The following is a 17,614-nucleotide window of genomic DNA, read 5'->3' on the forward strand; positions in this document are numbered from 1 at the left end:
CCGCGGGGCGCCCTGGGATAGCGGTGGGGTCGTGGGGGTGAGCGTGCAATGGGGTGTCTCCCAGGAGGTGGGAGGGGCAACGGGGTCTGGCGCACAATGTGGGCCTAGCGGAAGGACTGGTCCGCGGGGGCTGGGGATCTATGGGTGGCTCCAGGGCAGGCGGTGAGCCTAGTGTCTGTGGCGGGGCTTCTTACCCGCTCCTAGGCGCGCGGATGCTCCTCACCTCTCAAACTATTGAAACCTCTCTGTTCCTTGTGTCAGCGGTCAGCGTCGTGTCGCAGATGCATAGGTCGAGGGGCAGAGACTCTCCGACCCTGCTCCAGAAGCGCCCTAAGTCTCCATGACTGCAGGGTCCGGTATCTCCCGATACAACGTACTCAGGCACTTAAGGAGCAGGCACTTAAGGAGGCAGAGTTGTGTGGAAGGAGATAGAATGAGAGAGCACTGCTAGGAGGAGGCAGGAAATAAGGGTATGATTGGTGGGTGTGACTCTCTAGCATCCCCGAATCCTTATGTGCTCTCTGTCTATCCAAAACAGATCTTGACCTCTTCCCAAACACTCCTCATGCCTCATTTGCCTCTGGCCTCTTTTCGACCACCACTGTGGGGCCTGAGGCCCTCATGGGTCCTCCCTAGGCCCCATTCCCTTTCTACACAGTCAGAGCCCTATGGATCTTCCCTTTCCCGGAGGAACCGTGAAGCCAAACAGAAGCGTCTGCGGGAGAAGCAGGCGGCTCTGGAGGCTGGACTTGCAGGGAAGAGCAAGGTTAGAAGTCAGTCTCTCCTTGGGTTTGAAACTTGGAAGGGGACTGGAGGAGACGACTGGGATCCAGATGGCTGAGGTATACTGGGAATTACAAACTTTTTTTCTGTTCCATCCCACCAGTCATCTGCAGAATCCACTAAAGCCTGGAGTCCTAAAGAGATACTATTGTATGAAATCCCTACAAAACCTGGTGAAAAGAAAGGTAACCAGGGAATCTGAAAGCCATCTCTCATATTTTTGTTGCCCATTTGGTCTGCTGAAATGCAGCCTGGAAGAAAGTTCAATAGTTAGTGGACTCTCTTTTGCCCTTCTGCTTCCACAGATGTTTCTGGGCCTCTGCCTCCTGCTTACAGCCCCCGATATGTTGAGGCTGCCTGGTACCCGTGGTGGGTGCGAGAGGGCTTCTTCAAACCAGAATACCAGGTTAGTGTCTTGAAGAGAGGGTTACTAAATGGTTCCCAGGACAGAGTGGCCTTTGAGGTTGGGCACAATAGCCTCTGAATTGAGCTCATATTTCATAGCTTTCTTTTTTTTGCCTCACATTTTCTTGTTATTTCCTAGAAGTTCTTTCTGCATTGGAGGCACCAGAGGGTGCTATTGCCCCAGGTAATATCCAGTCCTCTCCTTTGACTTCTTCTAGGCACAACTGCCCCAGGCTACAGGGGAGACCTTTTCCATGTGTATCCCACCTCCCAATGTCACTGGTTCCCTGCACATCGGCCATGCACTCACAGTGGCCATACAGGATGCCCTCATGCGCTGGTGAGGGGAATGGGGACTGCAGTTCTTGGAGGGGAAATAAAAAGTGCAGGAATGAATGAAAATAACCATGTGAACTCAGGGTCTCAAGTGAGGGTATTTCTGTTTCAGGCACCGGATGCGGGGAGATCAAGTGCTGTGGGTTCCTGGCTCAGATCATGCAGGAATTGCTACACAAGTGGGTCTTTTTGTCATTTTCCTTTTCTCAGGCAAAAGTGGTATCTTCTCCAAAAGCAACTTGATTTGTTATGCATTTGCCTTACACCTACTGCAGGCTGTGGTGGAGAAACAACTGTGGAAGGAGCAGGGAGTGAGGAGACACGAGCTGAGCCGAGAAGACTTCCTTAGGGTGGTGTGGCAGTGGAAGGAGGCGTGAGTATGATGATCTGGGTTGAAGGGGCCACCCAGTGTTGGCAGGTTGAGCTCTGGTTTTCCACTACTGTCTCTCCTAACTTGTAGACCTCAGTTCATCTCAACACAGTTCTCACTTTTCAGAGATGGGAACTCTGAAACCCCTTAGTATTGGGTGAAGTCTCTTAGCTTTGTATGTGTATATGTATGTATTTTATATACATCAGAATGTATATGTTTGAGCTGAGCATGCCTGTAATCCCAGTGACTCAGGTGGCTGAGGCAGGAGCATTGCAAGTTTAAGGCCAGCTGTAGCAATTTAGCAGCCCTTTAGCAACTTAGTGAGACCCATTCTCATAAAAAGGGCAGGGGATGTGATTCAGTGGTAAAGTGTCCTTGGATTCAATCCCCAGTATCAAAAAAAAAAAGATGTGTTTGTGTATATATTTGTATAGATGTTTGTGTGTGTGTGTGTGTGTGTGTGTGTGTGTGTGTATATATATATATATATATTCTGTCTACTTTTCTCACTTTCTCTTGCTTAGATTTCATCACCTCTCCTACTTGCCCATTCCCAACTTCCAGACCCTTAAAATTTCTCTCATTCTTCTAGGTCTTTTATCACTTGCTGTTTTCTCTGTGCAGCTTTCTTGGATTTTCCACAGATTGGCTTCCCCTCCTCTGTTATGCTTCTTTTAATGTCCTAGAAAGCCCTCCACTTGGTTTGTGGGTCTGTTTCCATCAGCTTCTAGAGGCTAGATGATTTGTGTTATACGCACTTTTGTTTTCCTCTAATACTTGGTGTTGGTGGAGGGAGCACTGGGCCTGGTACCTAGAAGGTGCTTGGGAAATGTCTGCTGACAGGTATTTCTCTGGGTGCAGGAAAGGAGGAGAGATTTATGAGCAGCTGCGTGCTCTGGGTGCCTCCCTGGATTGGGATCGAGAGTGTTTTACCATGGATGCTGTGAGTGTCCTACACTGGGGTCTCTGTGGATGTTGGAGGGGAGTGTGGTTAGAGATCTGTGTGGGAGGGGGCTTATTGAATATATTGGGAAATGGAAGTAGAAGTGACCAGATCCCTGAAGGGAGACATTCTGAGAAAGGGCTGCTAGATGTGGACACTCAGGTCATTCTAGGGCTCCTCAGTGGCTGTGACCGAAGCTTTTGTGCGACTCTACAATGCAGGATTGTTGTACCGGAACCGTCAACTTGTCAACTGGTCGTGTGCTTTAAGATCAGCTATCTCGGATATTGAGGTGAGGCAGAAGAAGAGAAGCAGGTTTGTGAGAGCTCCAAAGCAGGGTAGGCAAGTAGTTAAGAGCTCAGACTCTGGAGCCAGACTGCTTGGATTCAAATCTGCCACAACCAGCTATGTGACTTTTGGCATGCTATTTAGCCTCTTTCAGTCTCTACTTCCTTAACCTATAAATCAGAGAGATGGAATGCCTGCCTTGTGGGACTGTTGTAAAGTTTAGAAGAGAATTTGTGCTTAGGTGCTCAGTGAATATTTACTCTAACAAAATTTGGGTGAGGGTAAAGGGAGGTGGCTCTTCTGAAAGGGATTTAAATGGATTATAGGGAGGTTGGGGCATAAATATCAATGGGGAGAGGAATTCTAGGTGTGAGCTTTACAGAGAGGCTGCCTTGACCTCTGCAGGTGGAGAGTCGGTCCCTCCCAGGCCGCACGGAGCTCCGACTGCCCGGCTGCCCCACTCCTGTGTCTTTTGGTCTCCTTGTTTTTGTCGCCTTCCCTGTGGATGGAGAGGCTGGTGAGTGTGCTCCTCTGAAGGGTTGCCCACTTTCCTGTTTCCTCCAGCCCATGTTGGGCTGTGTAGTGCCCTAGTAGAGTTTGCACCATTATGGACACTTACCTAGGTACTATGGGGATTAAGAAAAGCATATGTGGGGGTTGGAGGTATAACTCAGTGGTAGAGCAGTTGCCTAGCACATTTGAGGTACTGGGTTATATCAGCACTGCATCAAAATAAATAAATAAAATAAAGATATTGTGTTCTTCAACTAAAAAAAAAATTAAAAAGCATAAAAAAAAAAAAGAGGGCTGGAGCTGTAGTTCAGTGGCAGAGTACTTGCATGTAAGGCACTGGGTTCAATCCTTAGCACCACATAAAAATGAAATAAAACAAAGGCACGCTGTTCATCTACAACTACAAAAAAAAAAATTAAAAAAAAGAGAAAAGAAAAGCATATTTGGCCTTGCCTTTTGGGAACTTAGTGTAATTTTGCAGGAGTCTGCTACTCAGGAAAGAGACAAAGAATCAGTTATAGTTCAGAAAAGGGGGAGAGAGATGAGCAGAATAATCTGAGGAAGTGTTTTGCAGGGGGTCTGGCCCTAGCCATGGAGAAGGCACAGCATTTGCAGTTAGGATCTGAGACACCTTGGGTCCTCTGGGCGCCCAGCAGGATTCTGATTGCTTTTATTAATGCTATCCCCACTTCTCCTGTCTAGTTATTGAGGATTCCTTTGTACCAATACCGCTCAGGCCTCTGGTCATGTGCTTACAGGAAACCTGGGCCCATGTAGACATGCCTTCTAATTCTCTGTTACTTCTAGGGGCCTGTTGACCTTGTCTGCTTCCTTCCCTTGCCAATTCCAGTTCTCCTGGCTTTAGTTGTGTTGGGAGTGAGGAGTGAGGGTAATGACCAACTGTAAGTGCTTGAATGTTTTTGTCTTCAGATGCAGAGGTCATAGTAGGAACCACGAGGCCAGAGACATTGCCTGGAGATGTAGCTGTGGCCATTCACCCTGAGGACTCCAGATATACAGTAATTAATACAAAATGTGCTGCCTGCACAATAGCCCTCCTGCCCCCATGGTTCACCCTCCTTTCTCTGAAGATGCTGGCTTCTACTCTCCTCTTCCTACTTCTGTTTGTAAGACTTTTTCTTTCATCCCAGCTCAGCAGTGGCTGTGACCCTGTTCCCTTCTCATGTTGTGCTTTTTCTCAGCTCTTAGTGTTGACTATAGTGGCCCATCGACCAAATCTAGCTACTGCCTATTTTTGTCTGGGGATTGAACCCAGGGGCACTTCACCATTGAGCTACACCCCCAGTTCTTTTTATTTTTTATTTTGAGACAAGGTCTCACTAAGTTGGTAATGGTCTCATTAAATTGTCAAGGTAGGCCTTGAACTTGTGATCTTCCTGTCTTGGCCTCCCAGGTCACTACTGTGCCCAGCTTGCTGCCTATTTTTGTATGAGCAACATTCATTTGTTTATGTATTATCTATGGCTTCTATTGTATTTAATTTTATTTAATTGTATTTAGTTTCATTTAATTTTGCCGCACTGACACTGGCAGCATGGAGTAATTTTTCAGAGACTAATTTTTTTCTCCCCTTTTTCCAAATTTTTTAACTGATACTCAGAGACTAAATTTGCCTCTTGGCTCCAAAGCCTAAAATATTTACTATCTGGCTCCTGAAAGAAAAGTTGGCTGACCTTGCTCTAGTTCTTTTCCTTTTGGTTTCCACCCTCTTGTTCCCAAGTTTCTCATGCCCAGACCTGTCCTTCCCGTAACATGTGCCTATCCCTGTTCCTGATTGCCTGTCTTTATCCCTTCCCTTCAGCATCTACATGGACGACAGCTTCGCCATCCCTTGACAGGACATCTTCTTCCCCTCATCACAGACACTGCTGTTCAGCCACATATGGGCACAGGTGAGCAGAGGCCAGGGGTTGGGAGGGAGGTGCCCTGGGGAAGAGGGGAGTGAATGGGAGAAGGAAGAAAGTAGAGGAGTGAAATTTGAATGGGTAGAGGGGAAGGAACAGGAGGTAGACAGAAGATGGGAGGCATGGGGAGGTGTGGGTGATGATGCATCTGGAAAACCAAAGGCCAAAGTCAGGGTCAATGCTCACTGCAGTTTTGCTCCCCTAGGGGCAGTGAAGGTGACTCCTGCTCATAGTCCTGCTGATGCTGAGATGGGGGCCCGACATGGCTTGAGTCCCCTGAGTGTCATTGCGGAGGATGGGACCATGACTTCTCTCTGTGGGGACTGGCTGCAGGTGGGACCAATCTTGGTGTTAATCCATCCTCTGGGGGCACTCTCTGCCCTGCCTTCCTTTCCCATTTTCTTGTTTCTCTAAGGCCTTTAATGTTTGCTGTCTCCATTTTCTCCCCAGGGTCTTCACCGATTTGTGGCCCGGGAAAAGATTATGTCTGTGTTGAGGGAGCGGGGCCTGTTCCGGGGTCTCCAGGAACACCCCATGGTGTTGCCAATCTGCAGGTAGTCCTGCTTTAACTCCTTTACTAAGGGCCATGCCCAAAAGGGAGTAGATGAAGATTAAGAGTGTCAACGGGATGGGCCCTGCACCCTATGTTAGAATACAGGTTTTGAGCTGGATGTGGTGGCACACTCCTATGAACTGAGCTACTCAGGAGGCTGAGGCAGGATGATTGCAAGTTGAAAAGCAGCCTTAGCAACTTAGTAAGACCCTATCTCAAAATAAAAAATAGAAAGGTCTGGGGATGTAGCTCAGTGGTAGAACCTCTCCCCCCCAACCAGTACTGGAGTAAAAAAACAAAAAACAGGTACTCTGTTGGTTTTATTCATCGCTGTATCCTCAGTACTGAGGGCCTGGCATGGAGCAGAGTCCCTGGGAGAAGGAGCAGGGCTTGCAGAATGATGGGATCACTGTTTACCTTTCAGCCGTTCTGGGGACGTGGTAGAATACCTACTCAAGAGCCAGTGGTTTGTCCGCTGCCGGGAAATGGGGGACCGAGCTGCCAAGGTGAGGCTGCAATATGAGGAAAAACTGGCCCTGGGAATGGGGAGCTCTCTGATAATTGGGATGAAGAAACTAGAGGCCAGAGAACTTCCTGCCCCAAAGATCTATAGCTGTGGTAATTGAGGGGAGTGATGTGTGGGACAGAGACAAGATGGCCCATGGAGGGCTGGCTTGTAGTCTCACTCCAGCCCAGAATCTCCTCAGAAAGCTTTTGAGGTCCTTTCTGAGTTTTAAAAACACTTCAGAGGCAACCTGTATCATCCCAGGAGGTGTGGGCATACAGGAAGGGGAGCATTGGTTAAAGGCCTTTTCCCTTCTAGGCTGTGGAGTCAGGGGCCCTGGAGCTGTTTCCCTCCTTCCACCAGAAGAGCTGGCAGCATTGGTTTGCCCACATTGGGTAAGGGTCAGAGAAGCTCTCGTGAAGATGGAGATCCTCTTCATATGCTGAAACATCACTGATGTCCTCTCTTCTTGGCAGAGACTGGTGTGTTTCCCGGCAGCTGTGGTGGGGTCATCAGATTCCAGCCTACTTGGTCATCAGGGAGCATGTGAAGGTTGGTAGGAGGAAGCTGGGCGTGGAGGAAAGAGCCATAGCCAGGAGTCAGAGGACTGCCAGTCCCAGCACCTGCCTCTTGATGTGTTTTATGGTCTTGGTCATGTAGCCTCATGTGGCAAAGGCTCCCTGAACCGGAGTTTCTTCCTCTCACCGCCCAGAGGGGCCAGTCATTCTAAGACACTGGAGAGAACATGAAGACTAAGAGACATTTTATGCCTGTCTATTGTTATTTGTCCTCGCTCTCCTCCACCCCCTAATTTTTCAGGATGACAGGGAGGACTGTTGGGTGGTTGCACGTTCAGAGGCTGAGGCCAGAGAGGTAGCAGCAGAACTGACAGGGAAACCAGGTGCAGAGCTGACCCTGGAGAGGGGTGAGTGCTTGAGCCTGAGGGTGGGGGGCAGGATGGCTGGGTCTTTCAGCTGGAGAGGTGGGGTTGGGCAAGCTGGAAATGGAGTAACAAGTAAGCCCCTTGGTCTCTGGGGTGTGTTGGCCTGCAAGGGTGGGCACCAGTGGTTTGAGGTGCTAGATGCTGAGGTTCCAATTGTCCCCAAACCCTGTTCTGTTTCCCAGACCCTGATGTCCTGGACACATGGTTCTCTTCAGCTCTTTTCCCTTTTTCTGCCCTGGGCTGGCCCCAAGAGGTGAGGTGGAGATAATGAAGAAGGTGGACAGCTGGGCCCCCACAGAGTTGAGAAGAGCCTGGGCAAGGGCTTGGGCTTCTTACTATTTATCTCTTCCTCCTAGACCCCAGACCTTGCTCGTTTCTACCCACTGTCGCTTTTGGAAACCGGCAGTGATCTCCTGCTGTTCTGGGTGGGCCGCATGGTCATGCTGGGGACCCAGCTCACTGGGCAGCTCCCCTTCAGCAAGGTAACAGTCTTTCAATGCCCTTCCCTTGTTGTAGATCCCCAGGTTTACCCAAACCTCTCCTTCCTTCTAGCTCCTGATACATTTTCTGTGTTCCCTTTTTTTCTGATCCACTGCCTACCCTAACCATAAAGTATAGAGGCCAGAAAGATCTGAGCTCCTCTGCTGACCTCTTCTATCCCCCTAGGTACTTCTTCATTCCATGGTTCGGGACAGGCAGGGCAGGAAAATGAGCAAGTCCTTGGGGAATGTTCTGGACCCACGGGACATCATCTGTGGGGTGGAGCTACAGGTGAGAATGAATGCCCTGGCTTGGGAGTTGGGGGAATCTGAGGAGAGGGGCCAGCTGGAAGGGACAAGAGGGGTGAGGGACAGCAGGTGTGAGTCTTAATAGGGGCAGGCTTTTGACCTAGGTCAGTGGCTTCCTCATGCATCCCCAGGTGCTACAGGAGAAGCTGAGAGATGGGAACTTGGATCCTGCAGAGCTGGCCATTGCAGCTGCAGCACAGGTAAGATGCCACGCCTGCCCATCTGAGCCTCTAGTTCAAGGGTTTCCTCTGCAGCCCATACTTCTAGCCCTGTAACATCTGTCACCATCTTTTTCCTCTGCAGAAAAAGGACTTTCCTCATGGGATCCCTGAGTGTGGGACAGATGCCCTGAGATTTGCACTGTGCTCCCATGGAGCCCTGGGTGAGCCTGGGGTGGTGGACTGGGCGTAAGGCAGCCAGATACCTGTGCAAGAGAGGCAGGCAGGATCTAGGATTTCCCATGCTGCTGCCCATATAAAAACTCCTTTGTTCTCTTCCCTCCAGGGGGCGACCTGCACCTGTCTGTCTCTGAGGTCCTAAGCTGCCGCCATTTCTGCAACAAGATCTGGAATGCCCTGCGCTTTATCCTCAATGCCCTAGGGGAGAACTTTGTACCTCAGCCTGCAGAGCATGTGAGATACAGGAGTGGTGCTTGGAGTGGGGAAGGTCTCATATCCAAAGGCTGAAGGAGCACCTCCAAGGAGAGGAAGTAGGGGAGTGGGAGGTCGATCCATCTGGCTCCTGATCTCCCTCTGCCCACAGATCTCTCCCTCCTCTCCCATGGACACCTGGATGCTCAGCCGCCTGGCCCTTGCTGCCCAGGAGTGTGAGCGGGGTTTCCTCACGAGGGAGCTCTCACTTGTCACTCACACCCTGCACCACTTCTGGCTCCATGACCTCTGTGATGTCTACCTGGTGAGTGGCCAGTTCAAGGCTTGGCCAATGGTAGTACTCCAGTGAGTGGCACTCCTGCTAGTTTCTGCTGAAATTGGGGCCAGTGGCCAAAAATGAGTTAACAAATTCTTACTTTTCCTTAGATAGGAAAGGAAGGTCCAGGGGGTTCCTAGCTCCCATCTTCCTTGGAACTGACCTGTGTAGCACAGCCACTGTCAAGCCGGGTACTTGCTGTGGCAAGATAGGAGGAAGGGAGACTTCTAGAAAAAAGTTTCACAAATCAGTGTTGGAAGGCAAGGGGAATTTTTTTTCCCCCCATGATTGCCTTGTTTAGACTATGGGCAGGTTGGGTGCTGTGAGTGGCCTGGGAGGAGAGAGTTGTAGACCAGGGATCCTGCCTCAGTGTCCCACCTCACCAAGAGGGCTTATTGACCACAGATTCCTGTCCACACCCAGCATTGCTCCTTCAGTGGGTTAGGCTGGATCTTGAAAATGCTCATTTCTTGTCCCAGGGAATGCTGCTGGCTGTGGACCAAGTAGTAACTTACTGTTTCTTAACATTATTAAAATAAGGTTAAGACTGATGATGTGGCTCAGTGGTAGAGTGTTTGTCTAGTTTGTACAGGGTTCAGAGCTCAATTCCCAGCACCTCATAAATAAATGAGTAAATAAGAAAAATTTAAAAATACAATGAGGTTGAATAAGCTAAAAACTGATTCTCCCCCTTCCCCAAACTACACATCTCCCTGAAAATCTTATTCTTGCCCACTGGTGAGAATTATTGTCCTGGATTTCCCCTCTTCATGTTCTCTAGTATATGTCTAGGGATAGCTAGTGGTCTCAGACATGCTAGGTGCTCCTGCGTGTCCCTCTCTCCAAGAAACTGTTTCTGCTGGCTCCCAGAGCTCCCCACGGGTATGCTAGCAACTGTGGGGGAAGGATGTGTCCTATCCTCTGATGTGGCCTATCCTCTGAGCTCTTGACTTCCTCCCTAGGAAGCTGTGAAGCCAGTGCTATCACACATACCCCGCCCCTCAGAGCCTCCTCAGGTCCTGTTCTCCTGCGCAGATGTTGGTCTCCGCCTCCTTGCCCCACTGATGCCCTTCCTGGCTGAAGAGCTCTGGCAGAGGCTGCCTCCCAGGGTTGGCAGTCCCCCTCCCCCCAGTGTCTCTGTGGCCCCTTACCCCAGTGCCTGCAGTTTGGTGAGTCACAGACATGGTACCTTGGAATGGGACTCCTGATCAAAGTTGGGAGCAGCCTTATAGGGTTCACTGTGGGGTTACTGCTGTGTGGCGTGTTCTTTCTGTGAGTGTTTGGGAGGATGGATTGTTCCTGCCAGATTGCTGGTAAAACTCTAGGGTCTTGAGGAGCAGTGTTAACATAATGGTCAAGGGCAGGCCCTTTGGTAGACTAATACTATGTGACTGTGCTTCAGTTTCCCTTATCTTTAAACTGGTGATAGTAATAGTATATGTCTTGGTTGTGATAAAGGTTAGATGAGGTAGTAATAGATTATCAACATAATTTCAGCAGCTTTTTTTTTTTTGGGTAATGGGGATCGAACTCTGGGGCACTCGACCACTGAGCCACATCCCCAGCCCTGTTTTGTATTTTATTTTGGGACAGGATCTCACTGAGTTGCTTAGTACCTCACTATTGCTGAGGCTGATTTAAACTTGAGATCCTCCTGCCTCAACTTCCTGAGCCACTGGGATTACAGGCGTGCACAACCACGTCCGGCTATCTCAGTAGCTTTCATAACTTAAGAATGATAAGCACTACAGATTCACCCAAAAATTATTTTAAAGTTTGTTTATTTTGGTATTTATTTGGAATTTTGAATAGTGTTTTAAATTTTAATTTAGGTTTGGTTATTGGCTATCTTCAGTCAGGGCAACTAAACAGTCATCAAACCTTAGATGGCTCCTCACTTTCTACCATATTCCTGGAAGTGGAGCATTTTATGTGCTGTTGAGAACAGATCGGTTGCCCTAAGGAGATGGGTGGGCATGGATGGGGTGAGGATACAGCCAGGAATGTTGATGCTGAGTCTCTTGGGAGCCCCTTTGCCAATGCTGGTTCCCCCCTTGCCAGGAACACTGGCGCCAGCCCGAAATTGAGCGACATTTCTCCAAGGTACAGGATGCTGTGCAGGTGCTGAGGGCTCTCCGAGCCACCTACCAGCTCACCAAAGCCCGGCCTCGAGGTGAGGTGGCTCCTGAATACCTGGGTGTCTGCAGGAAGAAGGGATTGATGGGGGAAGAGAACAGCCTGGATGTCAGACCCCAGGGTCTGGATGTACAGGATGGAAAGTGAGGCAGGAGCAGCTGATGTTGGAGCCGTGTCATTCTCTCGTTCTCCAGTGCTGCTGCAGAGCTCGGAGCCAGGGGAGCAGGGTCTCTTCCAGGCCTTCCTGGAGCCCCTGGGCACCCTGGGCCATTGTGGGGCTGTTGGTCTCCTACCACCAGATGCAGCAGCTCCCTCTGGCTGGGCCCAGGCCCCACTCAGTGACACCATCCAGGTCTACATGGAGCTTCAGGTGACCAGAGGGGCCTGGAGGGATTGAGAATGCTGGGTGGAAGGGAACAACTGAGGAAGAGGTGGAGAAGGTGGAGGCCTGGGCAAGCTGCAGATGTCTCAGCCTTTTTTTCCCTGTTCTTCCCCAGGGCCTGGTGGACCCCCAGACCCAGTTACCTCTGCTAGCTGCCCGAAGGCATAAGTTGCAAAAGCAGTTTGATGGCCTCATGGCCCGGACCCCATCAGAAGGGGAGGCAGAGACCCAGAGGCAGCGAAGGGTGAGGCTTGGGGTGGCCACCCTGGAAACCTGAGTTCTGGAGGGAGCTTGGGCTGGGAGGATGAACTGTATCCTCACCTTCTCCTCTTACAGCTTTCCTCCCTCCGCCTGGAATTGTCAAAACTGGACCAGGCAGCCTCTCACCTCCAGCAGCTGATGAATGAGTCTCCTAGCCCCAGGAGCTCTGAGCTCTAACTCACCAGCCCTGTCAGTCCTTCTTCCTAGACATGTATCTGGGGACAGCAGATCTGTCAGTGGTTAGGGTCTGATGGGAACTCAGACTAGTGGTCCACCTTTCTCATTTTGTAAATGAGGAAGCAGACTGGCCTGGTCACCATGACTGGTATCCTCAAGATGCACGGGTTACCCCCTGAGCCTTACACTTGCTCAGGGTTAGCCAGGACATTTGGGAATGAGGAATTCAGATAAACTTTTAAAATCTCAAGGGTCAGATAGCAGTGGCACATACCTGTAATCCCAGTTACTGGGGAGGCTGAGGTAGGAGGATTGTAAGTTCATGGCCAGCCTGGGCATCTTAGTAAGATCCTGTCACAAAATAAAAAAAAATAATAATAGGAGCTATAGATGTAGCTCAGTGATGGAGTGCCCCTGGGTTCAGTCCCTAGTACTGAAACAAACAAACAAACAAATAAATAAATAAAATAAAATCCCAAACACATTTGCCTGTGGTCCTTTTTTCCTCTTTCCTTTAATGGTGACTTTCTTGCCTGTCCATTATTCCCTGACAGCCTGGACTGGAGACGAAGGCTACCTGTTAGTTTGGGTCTTTTGACTGCATGGGAGTATGGGTGCTGGGTGGCATCTGTCTTGCTGAGGGAAGCTTTCCAGTGGTGGGGCAGGGCACAGGCTCAATGACCATGGCCCAACCCCTGGCAGTGTCCTGGCTGCTGCAGGGACTTCCTTCAGCCTGCAGGGCTGTAGAGTGCATTGGGAGTTATGTGCCTTCTACCTTTTGTGCAACTGAGACCTGAGCACCACAGTCACAGTGCTCAAACCCTGACTGAGTTATGTGCAGATATACAACTAGCCACCCTACCCACCCCAAACACCCTTGTCTCATATCAGCGGAATTAGAAGTACTAGCCCTTCTGCACCCAAATTCCATTCTATTCAGCAGCTCTAAGTTGCTATTTGTGGCAAGTTGATCATGGGCTGGGTCCTCCATGGTGCTCCAGGTATAATACCATTTAATCCTACCAAGCACCTCATGAAGTGGGCGTTAGCTTCATTCTGGAGATAAAGAAATGTGCTCAGACTGAAAGTAACTTATCCAAGGTATCAATGGGGATTTAACCCAATTTATTTAACCTTATAACTTGCAGGTCCTTTCTGGATGCTGGAATCAAACCTCCTAATGGGGATTTAGATAAGATGGATGTTTCTCTTTCTGGGCATAAGTAGAGGAGAGTTTTGCAATAATGGGAGTCCATGTCCATTTTAATCCTATTTTCCTACCATTCTGATATGCTTTCTAACTGTGTCCAAGATCTGCTCCAGCTCCTAGCACCATGTCTGTGTCCCTCCCTGGAGGGAAGAGAGAAAGAAGGGGTGAGCAGTCCCCTATTTCTTTTCCCCAGGTTTGACAAGTTTTTCTTGATGCCTACTATGTGCTGGTACCTATCAGAAATAGGTAACATGGGTCAATAAGTAAATGATACAGCCTTTTTTGAAATTTATAATGCTAATAGGGGAAGAAAGGGTAGAATAGGGTAAGGGGACTTGAATGTGTTGTGTAGGAGGCAACTCTGTAATATTAAATAGGGGAGCAGGGTTGATCTTATGAAAGTGAAGTTTGAGCAAAGATTTGTGGCAGGTGTGGGAATTAGCCAAGTGAATATCTCAGGTAAAATGTTCTAGATGATGTGAAAAGCCAGAGCTTGTGTGGACATACCCAGGGTGCTCAGAGTAGCAAGGAGGCCAGTGTGTGGGGCACAGCCAGCTCAGGGAGGCTCAGGGAGGTGAAGTCAGCAGCTGAGGGAGGCAGTGAGGAATAGGAAAGGCTCAGGATCTTTCAAGGCTGTAATGTCCAAAATGGTTGACTATTTAATACAATTGAAATGAAATAAAATGAGACATTCAGTTCCTTAGTCACACTAGTCACATTTCAGTTGTTTAATATCCGTAGATGGCCAGTGGCTACTACATGGTCAGCATAGTTATAAAACATTTCCATCACCACAGAAAGTTCTTTGGAGACGAGTGTGGTGGTGCATGCCTGTAATCCCAGTGGATCAGGAGGCTGATGCAGGAGGATCACAAGTTCAAAGCCAGCCTCAGCAATCGTGAGGCACTAAGCAACTCAAGTGAGACCCTGTCTCTAAATAAAATACAAAATAGGGCTGGGGATGTGGCTCAGTGGTTGAGTGCCCCTAAGTTCAATTCCTGGTACGCTCTCCTCAAAAAAAAAAAAAAAAAAAAAAAGTTCTGTTGGAAAAAACATTGTATTGTAGGCAGTTTTAAAACCTGAGTTTTTTTCTCTCTGAAGTGGAAGCCCTTTTCTTTCAACTTATTACACACTTCCTTTCTATTTGCATCCTCTTGGACAAACCTAACCACATGGCCATACCTATTAGCAAGGGAGGCTGGGAAATGTAACATAAGGAGCTATGTGCCCGAACTAAGATGTATGTGAATGTCCAAAATGAGGAGAATGACTATTAGGGGGATGGCTAGCCATCTCTGCCACCCCCAGTTCCAGTGAAATCCAAAGCATTCTCTTCATTGTACTGCTCTTTTTCCAATCTAGGAAGATAATTCTTGAAGAAAAGAATCTGGAAACCATGCCCTGGTGATTCCAGGCCCTGAGATCTAGGAACCTGGTTGGGGAATAGTTTGCTATCTGTTTCACCAAGAGAGGGATTCAGACATGCAGTCCCCAAACTTGCCTGGGGATGTGCACATCTGGACCATAGGGGTCACCTGCTCACTAGTTCAGACTAGGGGCAAGTCATGAAACACTGGTTTCCTTTGGGACCCCCTGGCTACCTCTTCTCAGGGCTAACTGTCTCAGGACAGTTGAAAAGGACAGTAGAGGAACTTGTTTTTGGTTTCTTCTTCCATTTCTATGCTTCATCATATTCAGGTATGTTCACTATTCAACTCTTGTCTTCCCCATCACCTTCTAGGGAAGCCAGACTCTCCTTTCATATGGTGGTGATGGTGGCTGGGTGGAGATGGTGGGCAGAGGCAGGTACTGGGGAAGAGAGGAAGCAATCATAATACCCATAAGGAGTCAGTTTTGGGCTTCAAACTTGTGTCTTGAGAGGTGGTAAGAAACCCAGTTGAGCGACCAGTGAGCTACATCCCCAGCCCTTTTTATTTTTTGTTTTGAGAGATGGTCTTGCTAAATTGCTGAGACTGGCCTTCAACATGAGATCTTCCTGCCTCAGCCTCCTGAGTAGCTGAGATTACTGGTGTATAACGTTGCTCTAGGCAAAACCCAAATCATTTTGAGAGGACTTATATGAATACCTGTATCAAGAAAACAGAATGTAAAGGACTCTGAACTCTTGAAGTGACTAGGTATTTCTAGCATAAAAACAGTACTTTCTGACTATGCCCACATGGGCATGGTTGTGTGATATGCTCTGTTATGTCCCCAGGGAGCTTATCCATGTAATCCTCACAACAGTCCTATGGCACAGGCACTTTTGTTGTCCCCATTTTATGGGTAAAGAATTGGAGGCTCATAGAAAATAAAAACCTTTTAGGACTCAGGGAGTCCTGTGTGACCACAGATTCATGTGGTTATCTGGCATAAGCTCACCTAACATGGGTCCCACTACTTGGGCCAGGCCGGCCAACCTCTTGGAGCTGAAGCCCCTGATCCTCTCTTAGCTGTCTCCCACCCTGTCCTCATCCTGATTGGCTTGTGTGGATCCCTGGGCCAGGGGACCATGTCCTGGGGGTGTTCTGTCCACATACCTGTCTGATATTCCTGGGCCCTAAAAGCTTAAGCCAAGGGAGATGAAATTTAAATCTTGCTTAAACCAAGATATCTGGCTGATGCTTGAACTCTCCATTACTATTAAACTTTGGGCAAGTGATTTGTCTTTTCTGAGCTTCTTTTTGCTCATTTGTAAAATAAGATATGATACCTATTAGGTTACATTTGAGACTGTCACAAGCATTAAGATGGGAAAGCATGAGGCCTGGAATAAACAATTGGAATAAATAATTTGATAACTGTTACTTTCCTTTATTCCCAGGTGTTCTGAAGACTTCTGCTGGAAATGTGTGTTCGTGTAGTTAATTAATTCCTCAGATTCCTTCTAGACCTTTATGGTGTTGAGAGTTCATCCTGGAACACTCTGCTCAGGAGTGGGGAGGGTCAGAGACTTGGGCATCCAACACCCACTTTCTGCCGCCCTGTGTTCATGGATTTGTCAAGTCAACACATTGGATATAGCATTTTATTGGCACACAACAGGACAAGAATCTGTTGGAAGACAGGGTCAGGATATGACCTTGCACCCCAGGGGACTGATTCCCTTAGCCAACACAGGCTTCAGTTATTTTCAGGCTTTGCAGATGAAGTTGTGCGGGGTTCCTTCATGATGGAGGGTGACGTTGGTCTCTGATGGGAGGTGGAGAAGAAGGCAGAGCTGGGGAACAGAAAGGGATAGAGGATGAGGTTTAGGATGGCTCCTTACTCTCACCCTTGAGACAGCCAGACCCCTGCAGAGATACCCAAACTGACTCACAGAAACAGATAGCCCCATACTTTCCCCTCCCCAGATTCTACCTTTTTGAGCAACTCCGGGAAGCTGGAGTCACGGGAGACATTTGCCAGAAAAGATGCCTTCAGCTTCATTTGCAAAGTCACACTTGGCCCTGGGGATCCAAAAGGACACAGAAATCAGAGCAGTGAATCTTTAAGGAGGCAGGCACCCTCCTGTGAAACACTTTCCCTCTTGGGGCAGGGTTTCATTCTGTTTTTTCAGAAGCTCAGCATTGAGATGCCTCCATTTTTTTTCCCAGAGGCTAAGAAGTCCCCCTCACCTTCTTCTGATTCTCCTTGCCCTGAGGACCCAGGTGTTCACCCTCTAGCACTCACCTGCTCCATATGAGCTGCCAAGAAGGGCCAGGAAGAGGAAGAGGGGCAGCGCAAACCCCATTGTAGGCACCTTACAACTCTATTGTAAGGAAGAGATATCTGAAGTCCCAGGTGGCCTCTCCTTACCCTCAGTCCTTAGCACCTGTGTTTGGCAGAAAGGGGGTGGGGGTCTGGGCAACTGGATTTTCCAGTTCTCTCAGTAAGATTTTGAGGACCCTGGAGAGGGTCATTCACTGGGCTCTTGGGGAAAGTAGAGTGGTCCCCTTGGAGATCCAGTGGTGCAATCTGTTTGTGTGCAGTGCAGCTTGTGCCCCACCCCTTCTCCATGTCTTCAAGCTTGGGAGGCAGGAAGAGGGAAATGGAGAGGGAAGCAGGGAACTAGGGAGGTGTCCTGCCTGCAGGTGTCTGGATCCCACCCAGGTCCAGCCTCTCATTAGGGATTAATTATTAACTACTGTTAATTGTCATCATTCCTGCCACCAAAGGGCTCAGGA

General features: G+C 48.8%; 2 protein-coding genes across 3 annotated transcripts; one reads left to right on the forward strand and one right to left on the reverse strand.

Annotated features, from left to right (window-relative positions):
* Positions 1-80: 80 nt before the first annotated feature.
* Positions 81-12,711, forward strand: VARS2 (valyl-tRNA synthetase 2, mitochondrial; the record flags this gene model as incomplete). 2 transcript variants are annotated; one of them, XM_081293848.1, is made up of 29 exons in its annotated part: positions 566-766; positions 887-968; positions 1,089-1,189; positions 1,407-1,528; positions 1,637-1,703; positions 1,800-1,897; positions 2,759-2,840; positions 3,013-3,132; positions 3,534-3,645; positions 4,572-4,660; positions 5,464-5,554; positions 5,772-5,899; positions 6,017-6,120; positions 6,544-6,625; positions 6,943-7,019; positions 7,101-7,176; positions 7,444-7,549; positions 7,750-7,820; positions 7,924-8,049; positions 8,234-8,338; positions 8,487-8,555; positions 8,659-8,737; positions 8,860-8,987; positions 9,118-9,270; positions 10,245-10,451; positions 11,344-11,455; positions 11,613-11,788; positions 11,916-12,044; positions 12,137-12,711. In XM_081293848.1, 29 exons carry the CDS (start codon positions 566-568, stop codon positions 12,236-12,238), a joined length of 3,195 nt encoding a protein of 1,064 aa, XP_081149974.1. In that variant the 3' UTR covers positions 12,239-12,711. The 2 variants fall into 2 exon arrangements, with proteins under 2 accessions (XP_081149975.1, XP_081149974.1); XM_081293849.1 differs by lacking the exons at positions 11,344-11,455; positions 11,613-11,788; positions 11,916-12,044; positions 12,137-12,711 and having other exon boundaries at positions 81-766; positions 10,249-10,386.
* Positions 12,712-16,581: 3,870 nt separating this feature from the next.
* On the reverse strand, positions 16,582-17,181 carry SFTA2 (surfactant associated 2; the record flags this gene model as incomplete). Its single annotated transcript, XM_081294955.1, has 3 exons — positions 16,582-16,668; positions 16,809-16,897; positions 17,121-17,181. The coding sequence occupies 3 exons, from the start codon at positions 17,179-17,181 to the stop codon at positions 16,582-16,584; spliced, it is 237 nt and encodes a 78-aa protein (XP_081151081.1).
* Between the last annotated feature and the right edge of the window lie 433 nt (positions 17,182-17,614).

The sequence above is a fragment of the Spermophilus citellus genome (genome assembly GCF_964194105.1).
Source record: "Spermophilus citellus genome assembly, chromosome: 5".
Taxonomy (NCBI): domain Eukaryota; kingdom Metazoa; phylum Chordata; class Mammalia; order Rodentia; family Sciuridae; genus Spermophilus; species Spermophilus citellus.